General features: G+C 44.5%; 1 protein-coding gene across 2 annotated transcripts in view; it reads right to left on the reverse strand.

Annotated features, from left to right (window-relative positions):
- The window catches only part of PRKCB (protein kinase C beta), a 244,411-nt gene that overhangs the window by 62,406 nt on the left and 163,094 nt on the right, over positions 1-18,911 (reverse strand). For both annotated transcript variants that reach the window (XM_084641907.1, XM_084641906.1), the window contains exons 6-8: positions 13,294-13,450; positions 12,764-12,898; positions 7,918-8,014 (exon numbers count right to left, since the gene is read on the reverse strand). In XM_084641907.1, the coding sequence (XP_084498033.1) occupies positions 7,918-8,014; positions 12,764-12,898; positions 13,294-13,450 (389 nt within the window). The remainder of the gene's footprint in view (positions 1-7,917; positions 8,015-12,763; positions 12,899-13,293; positions 13,451-18,911) is intronic.

Below are 18,911 nucleotides of genomic sequence, written 5' to 3' on the forward strand. Positions count from 1 at the left end.
GTTAAAGGGATTATTTCTAAGCAAAACACTAGGCTGAGCTGTGAATGCCTTTTCCATATGAACAATTGAAACACGACCCAGGTCACAATTTGGTAGGTTTGCAAACATAATGTGCTGCATTGCTCCCCGTATTTTAAAACGAATCTCCTTGGAAGGTACCTCCCCATTATCCCTCCCTGGAGAGCTCAGAGGTAGCTCACTGGCTCCCTCCCTCCTCTCCTGCAGCTTTCACAATATTGGGAAAAGCTAACTTGATTGGTGAGGGGAGAGCTTCCCACAATGTATCGAAAAGAAATTAGAAACAGAAAAGGACACCACCTAGACCACTCCCCTGGGGACACTACACTGCATATTTTCCACTTCTTTGTCCTGTCTCTCTTTAAATGCCTTTGTTCATGGGGCTTCCACCATTTCCCCTGGGAAGGCATTTCCTTAGAACAGGGAGTCTCTAAACTCCAGCTACAATACAGAGAATATTAACTCTTACTGGAATACTTTTAAGTAATAAATCTGCGGAATGCCCTTACAAATTGCTATGAGAGGGAGCAACCAGGGAGTGTCGCCAAGCATGCCACAGGTTAACCAAACATTTAAAACTCTGTTCTCCGCCGAGACATGCGAGAGAATGCTCATCAGTAACAGCACACATGCAATAAGATCCAGGAAATAAAAAAAAACACATGGGCTTAGAGGAGCTGCTTCCTTTACAAAGGCAAACTGTATGCGTTGGGTCCTTGGCCTTATGCGCAAAGGTCTGTTAAATACAAACATATTGGAATAAAATAAGGGGAATTTTTACCCAGCCCAGACTTTATTAACATCTGATATAAAAGAGAACTGGGCTCCTCTGGCATTTCAGGCTGAATGCATGAAACCACAAATACATTTCTGAAAACAGACTCGACAGTGCTTCTTCTTCTGCATCCTCAAAGCAATCACACAAGCTGGCTGAATCACAATTGCTTATTAAGAAGCCTCACAAAAGACATTTTTAAGCACTAAAGCTCATCACTTGCTCTGTGCCTTGTCATTGGTCCAGTGGCTATCTAACTTACTGAACCAGAATTTGTAAAAGCTCTCTCACAATGAATTCAGTTTTAATTTTTAGAAATATGCCACACTGTAGAGCCTGCACAGAGCTCAGTCTAGCATGAAATTCCATTAACCCGATTCCAGCAGTTCAATTTTAGTGTCGCTCACAACTCCTCCAGATAGGAGGCTCACAAGTAATCACCAAGACTTTGCTGGCGCTAATTGGTTATTGCAAGGCTCTCCCTGCTGTAAAATTCTCCATTCAAGGTCACCTGCAGCACCTACCAATATCTGACAGAAGGCCTTGCACTGGAAACAAAAGAAAATTTTGCAAAAACCTGAAACCATTGATGTCTAATTGCAGCTGCAATTCTGAACGAGTGCTCCAGGGAAGAGGTTGAAGTCATTGAGCGGCCTCATGTCTAAGACTGGCTGCAAACAGAATGACAGCCTAGGAGCTGTGCATAAGAATCTATAATCCTATTGTTTTTTTAAAAATCCACTGAAACAGCCTCCCAGAAAAGTGCAATTTTCCTAAGTAATTTTTAGACTTTTAACCAATGTTTCCAAAGTTCTCTAGCTAAGGTGGAATCCTGCCCAAACCCTTCATATTTTCTTATTGTTCAGCACTAGACATGTGACAGTGAATAAAATCCAGGCGCTCCCAGCAGAGGGCAGGTTTCTGCTTCCCCTACTTGGCCCTCTGGTGGATAGCTCCATCTGGCATTCAGCACTGGAGCTGAAATGAAAGGCAGGCAGTCACCTGCAGACTTGCCTGCACTCATGTTCGCCTCTCACCATTGCTAGCACTGGTCAGAGCTGAATTAGTGAAAGCAGCAGTGGGGCATCTGGTTGGCTGGGGGGGGAAGGGGGGGCGGGCGGTAAGCCGAGGGTGGACACCACACCTGATGGGAGTTGGAATGAACTTTCCCCACAGTCAAGTTATTCCATCAGTGCCCATCTACTGAAGCACCTGATATTAGCCATTGTCAAACAGAACATTCAGCTAGATGGAGCTGCTCTGATCTGCAATAGCAATTCCTAAGATGTTTTTTACTTACATACGATCATAATTCATGCACATGAGGGTGCAGAATTAGGGATGCATGTTTCATTTTAGCCTCAGCACTTCTTAACACTGTGTCCTTAACCATGCACACTTGGTATTGGATTAATATGGTTTGGGGCACTGAATTTGACTTAAGAGGTTTCATATTTGTATAATTAAACAAGACTTTGTACAATTAAACTAGCTAAAGCCCATCCTGGGTTGTACACTTTTGCCTGTAAAAGTTCTTACCAGGTCACATTCCACAGCCATTTTAATACAGGTGAAAATCCAGGCACAATGAAGAGGAATATTCATATTAGGGGAAAACTTTTCCACATGATATAGACAGCCTTAAAAGGCGTTCTTGTCAAGTCAAATTTGACACCAAATTCTGGTCTGTGAAAACAAGCTGTTACAAAATTTAGGACCAATTTTGAAGTTTCCGTGACATTTTAAACAATACACATTCCCTCGGGGCGCTTGCAGTCCAAACACTGCAATACTGCGTCAGTGCATGAGAACCTGAAAGTGACATTGGCTAACCCAAGAGTGAGACTTTCACTGCTGAGGAAAATACAAAGAGCAAAATGAACAATATAAGGAGCAAAAAGTAATCTAAGGGTTTTAATTTGCTCTATTTTAATAGTCTCAAGTATTATTAGACAAATAGTATTTTCTTAAATACAATTTATAACCCAACTATCTGTTTAAACGCAATATTTACAGGTCTTTTCTATTACTGTTGTCCATACTAATGTTGCTAGTAATTGAGGTTTTTGTGTCTCAGGAAGTTTTCCCTCCATCCCATTTCGTCTAGTGTGTAACCTGAACTTGTGACACCACAATAATGTCTAGGATAGCAGATAGTGAGATTATAAATCCGGAAAGATCAGGCAGTGTGTTTAGCAAAACCAGAAGGGAGAAAGCCCTTAAAAACACACAAGTGGTCTATAATAATAGACCACAGAACACAGCTGACCACTCCTCAAGTAAAAGTAACTTACTTTCTCTGTCATTGTGCTCATGTTCCCATGCCTGAGTCAGTGTGAAAGTCCTTTAACATATTTTAATACACTCCTAATGCTCATGTTCTCTCTCTGGTTTATAACTAAATCATTGCAAATGTTGTTACAAAAATAAAAAAGCACTTGACCATCATTATCCAATCCAATTTGTCATAGTTTATTTATTGCACCTGACTCTATGCAATACCAGCTGATGTTCACATCTATCAAGATGTCCCAGCAAGTAGCTGGTAAATGATAAAGAAAATTGGCAAAACGTGCAATGTAAGCTTCACTCTATGCCTGTTTCGGAACTCTTTGTTAAGCCTAGGGTACTTACAGTTGCAGGCATAAGTCTGAAGGAAGCTCACAGAAAGGCATATGGCAATCAATATTTCAGCCAGTAATAACACTGCATGCTAAACAGAACAGAGGGGCCATAAGTTGCTGAAAAAAGGCACGCAGACACGCATTTTAACATGTCTTCTGTAGCATACAGTGCTCCGTATCATTCTTTTCATGTTTACTTCCTTTGCAATGTTTTCTACAGCATCTCAGAATATAAGACTGAAACTTTGTCCTATTGATTTGTGCTGCCCAGAAAAGCAGGATCAAGCAGTACTAATGCAAATCGATTGGTGGATTCTTTTTATCCCTTATCATTTTAACTGAAATGACAGAACTCTTGCCTGCTGCATTACAATTAGTGTCACAATGCATTCCCATGACCTCTCAGGACACCCTAGGAAGGCTGTTGCTGAACAGACAGGCGAGTTAGAGATTTCTGTCTTAAATCACATTTTCAGTTCCCAGCAAATCTATGTTGTAAGGAAGCACTAAAGAAGGCTAGAGTATCCTCATGGACTGGAATACTGAACTGAGATCATTCTGAATTTATTTCTGGTCTGGGACGTGCTTTAATGTGATTCCATTGCAATGTCAACAAATCCAAGAACAGGAGGAAGATTGTTAATTGTTACATTAGGTCTGGTGTGAAGTACAGTGTTATTCAGTCATAGCACTGTAGGTCAACAAGAGCCATATTAAAGCTGCATTAGTTTCCTCTTGAGTACACAGGCAAGACACACTTGAGCATTATGAGATGCTACATATCTACGCAAAGAAATAACTAGGCTATGTATGATAGTTGTGTAATTTAGAATGATGTCCACTAGACCGGCGATTTCATTTCACACACAATTTATGGACAGATTACAGCTCTCCAAATGCAATACAGTCACCTTCATGAGGCTTTTACTATGATGAGAAACCAGGGAGGAGACTGAGTCAACTGCCATTCTAGGAAAGAGCCACTGGGGCCTACCCAGCCCCAAATAAAAGATTCTCCCTTAGGAAGCTCTTATAGGGTCAGATCAAAAAACCCACTGAAAATACAGTGAAAAGACTCCCACTAACTTCATGGGCTTTGGAGCAGGTCCCTGGTGCTGCTAGCAGCCAAGTCATGGTGTCTTATAGGTGGCATTAACATCCTGCATTGAGGTCCTTTTTAGGCTTCGTGACACAACCTTGTGCTTGTAGCAGCTAAGTCAGGCTAATTCACCTTGGGACAGTCCATGCTGCAAGGCTCCGTGCACACGCTTCAGCTCCAGGAACCCCTGGGACCTTGAGTGAATTCTGACCATCACTTCCCAGGCATGTTTCTTTCCAGCACTGTCTGTGCCAATTAAAAGGATTCCCCTGAGCAGCTATTCAGCCGAAATCCCTGTCTCTTCTAGTAGCTGATTATCACAAGTTTGAGTTTGGCGCAGCACATCAGCCTGCATCCTGGCTGTGAGGGTCACACGTCAGTAACTGAACAGATGGTAGGATACAGGGATCCTGCAGAAAGAAGGTTTTTTCCTTCCCCTTATTTTCTCCACACAGTCACCAAAATGCTGTGGGTTTGCATACAGTAAACTGGAACACACAACTATTTCCAATGTTCCACAGAAGCTTTTTGATATGACAAGTAACTGACGAGAAACACTGAAAGGCACAAATGCTACAGAAGAGATTCTGCGTGTAACTAGGTCAGCGTGCCCCGCCAGTGTGACACGTCTCAGGGGACTGACGCCTGGAACCCAGCTTCCAAAAGGGGGCTTTGCTCGCTTCCAGCTCCTCCCTTCAGAGACATTAGCCTGATGCTGCCGCCATTTTTCATTGCATTTGCTCTGTGTATTTCATACAAATGCACCATGACCAATCTGACCTTTGCTGTCACTTGGCCTTGCCAATCAGTCTATGGCCCAATGAATTTAGCTTCCAATTCCTAATATGTCAGACAGCGTCATTGTGCAGGCACACCAAGCAAGGGAAGAAGTGCTATCTACAGTATTAAAAGGTAACTCGTTAACTTGTGTATAGGGCCCCATTGCTCCTCCACGGGTTCCGTCAACACTTTGTCAGTTAACAATTTAGTACAAAACGCCTATTAAGGATCAATTTCTAACAAGTGTCAATTCACAGGAATGGTCATCCTCTCAAAGATGAAAGAGATCACCACCCTAAATATTAGATAATACACTGGAGGTTACCAGAACACAACATAGGAAACAGAACGTGTGCAGAATAATTTAAGGATTCCTCTCCAAGCTTGGTCTCCAATCCAATTATATCAATATCTTAGTTTATCTTCATTAATCATATTAATTTATAACCACACCGACTACAGATAAAACAGATTAATAAATTCCATGATATCGTACTTCAAAACTGTGAGTAAAATTGCAATTTCAAACAACGCTTCCAATGTTCTGACATCAAGTGTATGTTAGGCCATCACAGGACATGATCTTCATCCTTCTTAAAATTAAAAGATAGCCTTGAAAGTGTATTAACGTAATGATTTCCTCTTCTGGCTACATTTATGTTCATTCTGACAAACACAAAAATTGTATAATCTCAAATCCTAATAAAGAGATCAAATCTAAAGAGTTGAGAATGAAATGGTAAAGCTGAGTTTATTATAAAGCTTTGTGTTTAAATAAGAAATATAAAAGCTGCCAAAAATTAAAAAACAAACAAAAAACACAGCCTTATTGGATCACAGCTTCATGCCTACTGTAAATTATAGATCTGTGGCTCTGATCTGAGCTCTCATTAGCACAGACTACTACAAACCAAAGCTATCCAAAAATTTTACTTCAGTGCAATGCTTTTCTAGCTTAATTGTAGATTACATAAAGAATCCTGTGCACACCTCTCACCTCCTAAAATAGCTTCTCCAATTGATGGCTACCGCACAGTTCCAAAAAAGCTAAAATCAACACACACAGATCGCTGTCTTTTCAAATTAAAATACAATATTGTAGAGAAGTGACAGGGTTAACTCATGCAATAAATTAGAAATAACTCCTATCAGCACCAACAGTCATCAGCGTATAGCTGATGCCCCCCCGCTACAACTTCGTGCCCTAGTGAATCTGCATACTGGATCTATACCTTCCGCAGCCTTTCCATCTAATTTATGAAATAATCCACTGCAGTTGGTTCTACTTATCTGAGCTGCTATTATAAAACACACAAAGGGCGTAGAAACGCACAGTGTCACTGAGTCTGTAGGGTCTAAATGTTTATGTTAAGATCAAACGTGATTTGCAGTATGTTTTCCTAATGACAACCTTTAATACCCACTCAAGCCAAGTGCTCTTATGAAGACAAATATTAGGACTCCTGGGCCCAAACAATAGATATTGGAAGCTCTCTTTGAAGCAATGGTGCAGAATTTAATTAAAGGTTGTCAAGTAAAAATCCTATTGCGTGTCCTCAATGCCTAGTTAACATTCAGATGGGCTGTGGACTCAGTGGAGAAAATGCACGTGTACAAATGCAGCTCCACAGCGGTCACTCATTGCTGAAGCAAATTTGGGTCTAGGGCTCACTGCACAGCATCAGACACTCAGCTGGCGTAAATCAGCCTCGCTCCATGGACTTTGATGGAGCTTTGTTGATCTACACCAGCTGCAGATCTGGCCTCAATCTCCATAATCAAAGGCTTGAACGTTGTGCACAAAACCTCCAACTCTGGAGTTTTGCTATTTGAAGACTGGACAAATTGGGGCAAGTTTTCTCATGTCATTAAACAAATGGCTGTTCAGAAGCAGAAAACCTCAGTTAATTGCTGTGTCTTTTGCATGTACGGAGTCCCAGGAAACAGAGTAAATAGAATGAATGCCTAGAACAGCAATGTTCCTTAGGGTTACTCCTTCCAACTTTGGGGGCAGGGGGGAGTGTTCATGGACACCAACTTCTCTTGGTGAGAGAAACAAGCTTTCCAAAACTTGCAGGCTTGTCTTTCTCACCAACAAAGTGTCCAGCGAAAGATGATACTTCACCCACCTTGTTTCTCTAATGTCCTAGGGCCGACGTGACTGCACCCACACTGCATACACAGTAAAAGTGTTACCTCCAAATATACCCATGAGTTTAGTAAGCTTCTGCACTGATCACTTAATGCATCCAGGTAAAAACAGCTGGGAGGCTTCAAGTCTCTGAAGTGATCTTTAGTTAAATGCAAAGAAATAACTCCCCTCCCCGCCCCACAAAACCAGTGCACAGCTCTGGGTGGGATGAACGTGGGCAGGCTACCCACAGAGGGGCACAAGAGCGAATGAAGCCCTGCCCTATGGCTGTACAGGCAGAAAAGGGGAGGGGAAGAGCATGGGGTTGGAGCAGAGCTCTCCTCATTGATCTTCTCTCCCTCCTTGGTGAGATGTGGGCAGGCAGGAAATGCCCTTTACTGAGAATGACCTTTCACCCCAGGTCTTCAGGCCCCCCACGTAGTGCTGGCTATAAGGAAAGGTGATGGGCATTTGAGACAACTCCATTCACCTCAAATTTCTGTCTGAGTTCCTCGTTTCCCTCTTCTCCCTCCGGGGGAACCGGGACGTTGAAGTATTCCCCCTCCTCCTGGCTCAGCAGTTTAAACCTAGATGGAAAGAGCAAGAACAGCACATAACTAAGACAGGCCTGAACCTCAGACACCAGGCACAGAATCACAGAACCACCGGGTTAGAAGGGACTGCCAGGGTCATTAGTCTAACCCCCTGCCAAGATGCAGGATTTGTTGGGTCTAAACCAGGGGAGGGATAGCTCAGTGGTTTGAGCATTGGCCTGCTAAACCCAGGGTTGTGAGTTCAATCCTTGAGGGGGCCGTTTAGGGATTTGGGAAAAAAATTGGGGATTGGTCCTGCTTTGAGCAGGGGGTTGGACTAAATGATCTCCTGAGGTCCCTTCCAATCCTGATATTCTATGATCTGAGACAGATGGCCCCAGCCTCATTTTGGCTTGGCTGTTAAACACAACTGTCCTGCTCCATTCCCTTTTCCCTCTACACCTATGATGATCTCCTGGGTTTGAAAGAACCCAACACTTTATACTCACAATACCCCCTTCATCAGATTTCCTGCTGTGTCTCTGGAACACCATGCAGGTGGGAGTGTTATCTCTAGGCTGAGCTGGCATCCTTTAGTGTTTGGTTGTTTTCCTCCCCACACACAACAGCATAATGCCCTTCAACGAGGCACCTTGATAGGCGTTTTTGCCAAGTGCTATAGACACCAGGAGCCATTGGAGCCTGGTTTAAACTAAAAAGAAAAGGAGGACTTGTGGCACCTTAGAGACGAACCAATTTATTTGAGCATAAGCTTTCGTGAGCTACAGCTCACTTCATCGGATGCAACTGGATGCTCAAATAAATGGGTTCGTCTCTAAGGTGCCACAAGTCCTCCTGTTCTTTTTGCGAACACAGACTAACACGGCTGCTACTCTGAAACCTGGTTTGAACTAGGGGCCCGACTGAAAGTCTATTGAAGTCAGTCTTTCCATTGACTTCAGTGGGTTTTGAATCCTGCCCTCTCAACCAAGGCAGTGAAACTGGTAGTAGCACCAGCGAGAGAGAGACTTTGGCACTGCTGACCCGATCGGCTCCCGGGGGGCCCAGGACCAGAAGAGCAGGCCAGCTGCGTGTCGCCAGAGCACTCGGGGCGGTGGGGCTAGCGCAGCTGCAATGGCTGTTTCTGCTCCCGCGTGCTGTTCCGCAGCATGATCTGGGAACCCGTGTTCCCTGTAAACTGCGGGTAGCAAGAGCAGGACATGGAGGGGCTAAGCAGATGCTGCAGCACCTGCTGGGGAGCAGGCCAGAACCTAGGTGATCGGGCCAGGGCTGGGAGCAGCTACCCTCGGCAGCCAGTGAGAGAGACGGAAATGGCCGGGACCCGCCTTCCCAGCCTGGAGCCAGCTGCCCACCCACTCAAGTCTCAGTAGCTCCCCATGCACGTCGCCCACCCTGCTCCCCCTCCTATCATCTGCATCCCCTCTCAAAGCGAGCTTCCACTGCCTTGGAGAACAGCCACAGCCACAAAGTGTGCAGCAAAGCAAAGATTTCCACACAAATGGCGGGGGGGGGGGGGGGGAGTTTAGCCAGCAATTAACAGAAATCTTGGAAATGTCATTCAGACCTGAGGTATTTTATTCAGCCCCAGGCAAAGCCTGGGCTCCATCAGCGAATTCCTTTCTACAGCAGCCTGCGAGGGGCTGGGGCCATTATCGGCTGGATGTTATCTAGAGAGGCTTGTGTCTGCAGTGAATGAACAAAGTGGTATTTGCATAATACAGGGACGGCCTCTTCCTTTGGGCCAGCTTTCTCCATTAACTGCAGTTGTTTAGATATGAAATATGCATCAGAGCCTTCTCCCAGAGTTTATTCTAGCCAAATGCTGTGACAAGGAAAGTTACTTAGATTTCCACTTACACGATTTTTAAAACTCAGTGCGAAACTCTGAATCATGCTTTCCATTGCGCTAGGAGGGGGCAATGGACTGATCCCAGTTGGAGAGCACACATTCCTGCAGGCAACCATAAACCTTGGAGGAATTTGTAATTCAGTTTCTTTCCAGGAGAGAGACACTGCCTCCATTTCAGGTATATTTTAAGGGAATGAGGCCCAGGGGACCTGAACGTGGTTTCGGGAGATGGGATCTCTAGTTCCTGATCTCATTGTTGCAGGGAGCCTCTGTCTCTATGCTTCAGCTTCTCCATCTGCACAATGGGGCCCGTAAGACCTGCCTTCCAGGGGAGCCGAGAGGCATCAGTGACGTTTGCCAGGCACTCAGAGCTCCAAATGTGAGAGGCAGGGTATTGTTACGACTATTTCATTAGCAGAAAAGCCTGCCAGGAAGGAGGTACTAATATAACCGGACCAGAGCACTGTGTTCCACTAGCGAGGTAAGTTACCCATCACTGAGCAGCGCGCAGCCCAGCCGTGCACCTTCCTGGCGGTTCTGGAGAGGCTATTCCTGGAGCTGCTCTGTACTTTTATAATGATACAGACACTTCTATCCAGAAACCCAGATTTTGGAGGTGGAAAAGGTGTAGTCCCATTCCTCGCCTTAAACAGGGGTGGACCTACTTAATATTTACAAATGCCTTATCAGGCCTTCTTGACACACACACACCACCCCCCTCCTCCTCTCTTCCCCCTCCCACGCCCCCAGGAGCTATTCTGCAGGATCAAGTGGGAACCTGGACAAGATAATATAGTAATAGGGTGATGTACAGGCATATTTGTTCTGGAATGCCACCACCAGTTAAAAATAACAAATTACAGTTGTAGAGCACTTGTTGATTATTCTGTTTTCGAAACGTTCCTTCTCTAACTGCTCGGAGTTAAATTAGAAATACGGGCTCTTACACACTTTTCCCTCTATATCTGCAAAGCAGTTTCTTCAAAGAAAAAGTGGAGAATCCAGGGAAGCTTTTTGCCTCCCATAATAAGTGGTCCCGTCTGGTTTTTTGTTTGCAAGACGCATACAATATCAGTTTAAATTACTATACTTCACATGGTAAGGTAACGTATCTCTCAAGCCACAGTGACTACAAAAGGAAATTAAAATGGCATGAAACCTGCTGGGGAAGATAACATGAAAATCAACAGATCCCATACAAGATGATTTTTATGGACCCACTGTGTTCATCTTTCGTATGGTAACAAGTGACAATAATTACATGCTTTGGATAGGATTTCTCATTTCATTGGAAGAAACCTCTAATCATCATTTCAGCTAGTCCATGGACTGCAGAAGCAACAGTCTCCGACATAATTCATGTTCTTCTCGACTCTCTCCCTTAACTAGCTACCACTCTGGCTTTTCTTTGTATTCACACTGTGATCAACACAAAGGCTCCTTGCTGGGTAAGTAAAGCCAAGAGACTATTGTTAAAATCACCCTGATTACATTTTTCATGCTCCCTTGTAGCCCAATACATTTGGGGTTTTGAAACCTACGTACTAACATGCAGAACAAACGCTGGACTTTGGGATTATGAATTAAATGCTGTATCATTCTGATGTGTGCCGAGACCAGGGATGGCCAAACTGTGGCTTACGAGCCGCATGTGGCTCTTTTACAGTTAAAGTGCGACCCACAGAGCCCCTCACACCCCTGCCCATTCTCCACCTACCAGACTGGCGGGGAGGCTCGGGGCTTCTGCCCTGCGGCAGGGTGGTGGGGTTAGGGGCTTCTGCCAGAGATGATTGGGGCCTGCTGAAAGTGGGGGACATAATTTAAAAGGTTCGCTCCGCCCACAACAGCGTGAGTCACACACACCCAGGCACACCCTCACTCTTCCCATCAGCAGCCCCGCGCTGCAGCTGCCAGGTGTTCGCTCCTTGGGGAGAAGTAGCGGAAAAGAGCTGGGAGCTGCAGGGAAGGGCCTGCTGCTTTAGCGCCATGGGGCGAGGCAGCAGCAAACACAGCTCCCAGCTTGCCAGCTCCAATAGCTGCCATGTGGGGAGGGGGCCTGGTGGCACCATGTGACCAAGTGGGGCCAGCAACCCTGACAAAAATTGGGGGGAGAAGGCGGGGGGGGGGGGGGGGGAGTGACCACATGTGCATGCGCCGCACCCTCCCCCAACAGGTGTCACCTCCAGCTTCTGCCCAGCAGGGAGAGGGGTCTTGGGGCTTCAGGGCTCGGAGCTTCATCAGGAATGGGGCTGAAGCTTGGAGCCCCAGCAAGTGTGCCCTGGCTCTCCAACTTCTGAAAATTGCCGTATGCAGCTTGGACGGTCAGTAAGTTTGGCTGCCCCTGGCCTATACACATGAGAAACCCTCAGAGCTCACAACCAGCCAGAACCAAAACGTGAAACACAACAATGTGTGACAAAAAGGCACAGTGAAGGGGACACACAATTTAAGTAACCCAGTGAAGGAAATTCAAAATGCGGTATCAGAATAGCAGCCGTGTTAGTCTGTATTCGCAAAAAGAAAAGGAGGACTTGTGGCACCTTAGAGACGAACCAATTTATTTGAGCATCCAGTTGCATCCGATGAAGTGAGCTGTAGCTCACGAAAGCTCATGCTCAAATAAATTGGTTCGTCTCTAAGGTGCCACAAGTCCTCCTTTTCCTTTTGCAAAATGTGGTAGGAATACCTCCCTTCACTAGTCTCATTCTAGGACCTCAGCTGCATGATTCTTTATTGTGGATGTAAATCACTGGCAGCAATCAGAGTGATGGGATGTGTTGTGTGGAACACAGGGGACTTAGGGGCTAAAATGGTTGTTTGAACAGTTTGGTAGCCCTCCACAGAATGACAGGTTGCCAGGTCTTTTCCTACTGGGTACAAGGTGATACTGCTGTGTTGAGAGCTCTGTGGCTTTAGAGCAAATTGAGTCTTACCATCCATCAACGCCTAATTTCTGAAGCTCAGAAATCCCAAACGACAAAGACCCCATGAAATCATTTCTGCTGGTCAGATCCCAGTCCCAAATCTCCACTGACAACCTTCTGTCTTTGTCCGACTCTTTCAGCTGACTGCAATAAAGGAGGGGGGGGAAGAAGCAAAATTTCTGTAGTGGAAGTTATCTCCGCAATTCCACATGTTTCGCGCGTGCGTTCAATAAATAAATGAATATGAAATGAAGTGATGGTCTTCGTCGACAATATGTTTCTTTAATGTTTAATTTGCTGATAGTGCACATTTCAAATGGAGAATGTAGAGTTCTTTCATTGAAATGCAAGACTTTGATCAGTGCACAGAGCAGAAGTTAAAGCATTTCCAAAGACATTTATTATGACAGGAAAAAAGTTACTTCTCCATTGAATCAGCTGAATATTTCAGATAATTAAAGCCCAGCAAACACATTCACAATCATTCTGGAGACAAGAGGGTCTACTTTACAATATTAAATTTGTGTTACTCTACTTACAATGTAAAAGTCTCATTCCATTCAGGATTCAGAGAGCACTTTATAGTTTTGGTCTTCTGTTTGCTTTCACTTTTCGGGTCGGGGATTAGTTTAAGTTTCACATAAGGGTCTGACAAGCCATTAGGGTCCATAGGAACTAGGTTTCTGGCGTCTCTTACTAGGGAAAAAAATAAAAAGTAAATTCAATATTAAAACTACAAAGATATCCGCAGCTCTATTCAGCTTCCTTAAAAATATTTGTGTCCCATACGCTTATGCATTGCGTAACTGACTGACATTATATTGAAATACTGACTGAAAACTGAGTTAATATAGGTTTCAGAGTAGCAGCCGTGTTAGTCTGTATTTGCAAAAAGAAAAGGAGGACTTGTGGCACCTTAGAGACTAACCAGTTTATTTGAGCATGAGCTTTCGTGGTAATAGCTCACCTTAAGTGATCACTCTCGTTACAGTGTGTATGGTAACACCCATTGTTTCATGTTCTCTATGTATATAAATCTCCCCACTGTATTTTCCACTGAATGCATCCGATGAAGTGAGCTGTAGTTCACGAAAGCTTATGCTCAAATAAATTGGTTAGTCTCTAAGGTGCCACAAGTCCTCCTTTTCTTTTTGAGTTTATATAGACATTGATCATAACAGGAATGATTAATACAAAGTAAATACACACGTAATGAACATTCTGTTCAAATGCAGGACTGTGAAGTTCCTTCTCTTCCTCCTGCTGGTTAAGAAGAAATGAACTGCCATCCCAGATCATACCAGCGGTCCATCTAATCCAGTATCTTGTCCCTAACGGTGGTGTGCTTCAGAAATGCTTCAGAGGAAGATGTAAGAATCCTGCATTAACAGATGTGAGATAATCTGCCAGCTCTCTAATAGTTAGAGATTGGCTAAGGCCCTGAAGCACAAGGTTTAACAAAAATTTCCAATTAGTATTAACTGTGGATATTCTTTTCATCCATATAAATGTATAATCCACATTTTAATTTTGCTAAATTCTTGGCCTCGATGACTTCATGTGGCAATGAGTTCCACATTCCAATTATACATTGTGTTTTGAAGGAAGGATTTCACTTTATTATTTTTACTTGTACAGCAACCAAAAGTGTGTTAAGTGCTTTAGCAGAACGCCCAGGAGTCAGGTGGCTCAGAGGGCAGTCCAGATCAGGGATCAGAGTTCACACAAGAGGTCCAACAGCCAGGAGATGCAATCCAAGGGGAAGGCAGAGCAAGGCTGCTGGCGGGGTCAGGTGAGGCAGCAAGGCAGGCCAGGAGCGTCTGAGTAGCAACCAGCAGGCAATGGCTTGTTGCTCAGACAAGGCCAGACAGGAAGCAGGAAATATATATGGTTACCAACCAGAGTCAAGACCATGTGGCTAATCAGGAAGCAGGTCGTGGAACCGCTGAAAGCTAGCCCACCCAGGTCTATGAATTCCCTGGTAATTCAATGAGTTGGTGTGGTACATGGCCAAAGCTGCTTCCCAAGAACTTGGTGGGCCCAGTTTCAAGACCAGGGTCCTAGACCAGGGTCCTGACACTTAGACATAATAGGAGAGTTCCCTGCCAATAGTCTAAATAAAACAAACATGTAGGGAGAGATTTTCAAGAGCGCATACGTCATTTATGAACACTAATCCCATTTAAAACTATCAATGGAACATGTGCGACTAAACAAACTAGGGCTAGGGTTATAAAGATATTTAGGCACCTAAAGATGCAATTAGGCATTTAGTGGGATCCACAAAACACAGGCACCCATTTCCCACTGACTTTAGAGGGAGTCCATCACCTAACCTGCTTAGGTACATTTGTAAACACTACCCAGTGCCTATAAGCATCTTGTGGGGCCTAAACGCCTCTGGAAATCTGGCCCTTATGCACTTTGAAAACTCTTTATTTTTGAGAGGAGAGAACTAAAAACCGCACATTGCAAACAGTAAAATAAAACGAAGAATGAGATCCAGGGTTTTTCTATAAGAAGAGAACAGCATTGATTTGAATTTAAAGTTTCCCTCGAAGAACAAGAGGCTCAAGAAATAGGTTCAGGATATAGATTAGTGCCTGGGCTGAAAATGCCCTTCACTGTCCTAGAAAGGACAATAGAAAGAGCAAAGTGATGACCATTGCAAGGGCAAATTGGACATGAGGGAAGTTTAATCAGGGTGGCAGATTCTAATGCAGGGCTCTTCTGTTGAGCCACTCCAGGTCAGCTGCGAAAGCCCTGAATGCAGAGTCAGGATAATTACAATGAGTCATGCTGCAAGTGGGGCTAGAATACAAAACAGGAGATGGGAGCCTCTCCTTGGGCCAGAGAACATGAGAGAGCTAGAGACTGGAGGGAAACTCTAAGAACAGGCGCAAACGAAGAAGGGGAAGTCTGAAGAAATAGAAAAGAAGCGCACAGGCTGTGCCATCAAGTTCCAGAGGGCTATCACTGATGCCTCTTTGGCTGAAAGAATGGCCAAGAGAAATCAGAAGCCTGAAGTGCGAAAGACCCAGCAGGAACAAGCTATTAGGGCTGCCAAAGAAGCCAAGGCGGCTAAGCAGGCAACCAAGAAGTCTATACCCTCTACAACAAAGGCTGCATCTCAACAAAGGATTATGAAGCCAGTGAAAGTTTCTGCTCCTCGTGTTGGTGGAAAGCACTGACTTGTCAAGCAGTAGTTGGTTGCATTAAATAAACATCGGACTGACTTTCCAAAAAACAAACAAACAAACAAACAAAAAAACCCAGCCAAGTTCTGGGAGAAAGCCTCAGCAAAGGTGTATGTCATGTTGTTGTTGTTTTCCACTAGTTACAAACATCAGTAAACATAACCCATCTAATCTCTGCATACGCTGGAAAAGGAACTATGTTCCACAACCACAGGGCGGGTTCAAAGGGACACAGTGGGTTTATCACATGAGTTTTAAATACTTACTTGCAAAAAAACCAAAACCAAAACAAAACAAAAACCCCCAGAGCAAAAAAGCAAACCCCAAAACAGGTGCCTGACGTGAGAGCAGGGAGTCAACAGCCGGGGGGGGTGGGGGGGCAGGGTGGAAGGGGGGCAGCCAAACACCCACAACACAGACATAGCAAGTCCCATGTCCTTTGAATTTCTTGGTAAACTCAGTGCTCAAGCCCGTTTTGGGAGGACGGCCTTGGGAATCGCAAGAGGCGGGGACGTCATTTCTAAGCTCTACAGTTAGAACAGGACTGTAGCCTCTCTCGGGGAATTTGCGGGGAAGCTGCAGAAGAACGACGAAGAGAGGTTCCATCATTTCTGGAACCAGGCAATTCCCATGAGCCGCTGGCTCCAGAACGAGGAGATAGTTCTCTCTCCCCAGTGCTCCGTGAGCGTGGGCTAAAGACCATTTTAACTGAATTCAAAATGAAGTAATCAGAGGAGATAAAGCAGGTGGGGGAGGGGAGATGTGCAGGAGACCTCAAGTGCTTCTAACTGGATTGTAGCATTATCAAATAATATTAGGCTGCGGGACCAGATTAGATGTCAAAGAGTTGCGTGCCAAGCTCCCGGTCCGAGAGCCGCGCCGAGCTCCCGGTCCGAGAGCCGCCAAGCATTCGAAGCACGATCTCATTTGTGGTCAGGCGGCCGGGCTGAGGAGACGATATTCCAGATGAGAAGTCCCACTGGATGCATTGAAGCACAGACAACAAGGGCTTAAAAATGTGCAAGAGGATGTAGCTGCCCCTCTGCTGAAAGCTGAGGGAGAACACCTCCTCTTCGCCACTGGATATAACCACTAGCAAGAGGCTCCGTCGGGTGCTAAATTGGGCTGTGGGTGATGACAGTGAAAGGGTTAATTTGGAAAGTCAGCTTGTCTAATCTACCTATTATGGAATCAAATAAGAGAGCCCCAGAACTCTAGGTGGGGGAAGGAAAAAGCAATGTGTAAAATCCTGGCCACGGATTTCTATGGAACCAGGATTTCACCCAGTATTCTACTCCAGAGGAGGAATACCAACCAGGCCTGTTGTATGTGAATGCAGAGCGTTAGGGATTACTTGTAAAGATCCAAGTCATTTCAAAATATGCCTCCCTAGTCTTCTCGAAAGCCTTCTGAGTGCAGGACTGGGAGCCAGTTTGTTTTTCAAAGGGGATTACTGCTTCAAACTCTGCAATCTAGCTCGGTCCTCCTGAAACACAGCCCAACTTCTGGCTCCATGAAATCAAACCCATAGCCAAAAATCAAATCTCCATTTATAAATGAACTCATTCATCAAACATGACACCTTCACCAGAAGCATGAAAGATACAGAAAGGCAAAGCTGCAAGGGAATAGCCTGCAATCCAATCAAAGATACCTGGGCTGTATCATTGATTTTATAGCACTAAATATTCTTCAGAGTCAAAAGATGACCAAGCCATGTGGATCAAAGAACCTTCTTGTACCTTTGACAGAGGAGGGGACAGGACTGACTTCATTATAGACAGCCAGATAAGAAAAATATATAGTGGGCAAGGACCCACAGAGGATCAGGATACGTCTGGAACAGGTTGCGTCTGTTTACTGCAAGATTATGGGCCCAAAGTGCCCACATCAAGGCTCAAGAGTACAGCGGGTGCCATTCAACATTCACCAACAGTTTTTGCACCACAGTATTTGAGATGGCATAGTTCTTTCCTATTAAGTGGAAGGAAATATCGTGGGCATTCAAGATATTACAGTATAGTTTCTCTTGGCAGACACTGGCTAGGACTACTTTGTTTTCCCAAGGATACAAAGCGTGGATGATTTCATCCCCATTACAATCACAAGAAGCTCCTCTCCCTTAAAGACAATCTTCAAGCTATTAGTTCAGAAAATACCAAAGTCCAGCATCTGTATAAAAGATGCTGCCAGATGTGTTTTGCTAATGATCCCTTTGCAGCAACTCCCAACCCCTGCGGGAGGATAAGCCATTGGAGAAAGAGGTGTTATTCCCATCTTACCCTTTTTAGGGCCTGGATAAGCATATAAAGAAATACTGGCATTATTTCCCTTTATACAGCAGTATTATGATGTTGTCACCTATTCTCTCTCTCTCTCCACATTTTAATCCAACTGCATAGAGGCTAAACGCTAACAACATGAATAATCAAAAACACACTTTTGTGCAAGTTCAGGCACTCCTGTTCCACTTAATTTCTGTAGTTACAACAAACCCAGCCAGCACCCCACCCAGGGAACCAGACTGAAAATGGTATTGGAAAATTTTTTAAAATCCAGATGCATTGTTTGGGCTGGGGTTTTTTTTCCAACTCTGTAGATATCAGACAGTCTGGTATTTCAACACATGATAATTCTGCTGTATTATTTCAAATGGACTTCTTTTGGGAGGATCTGGGGAGTGGAAGGGAAAAGGGACAGTAAAAAAATACAAGTAAAATTCTGCCCGTGAGAGTGCACAATCCCATCACCTGTATTAGGTCATGTCCAGGTAGATGGCTATGGACTTGTCTACATACAAAAATTAATCCACAATAAGGTAGGGTGTGAATTTAAAGCAGATTCGCTATTCCTGAGTAAGTCCACATGCTGGCGCTCTTATTCCAGAATAAGGACTTTTTCTGAATTAGGCCTGGTCTACACTACACAGTTAGGTCAACGTAACACAGCTTAGGTCTCCC

This window comes from Lepidochelys olivacea (genome assembly GCF_965140295.1).
Source record: "Lepidochelys olivacea isolate rLepOli2 genome assembly, chromosome: 10".
Taxonomy (NCBI): domain Eukaryota; kingdom Metazoa; phylum Chordata; order Testudines; family Cheloniidae; genus Lepidochelys; species Lepidochelys olivacea.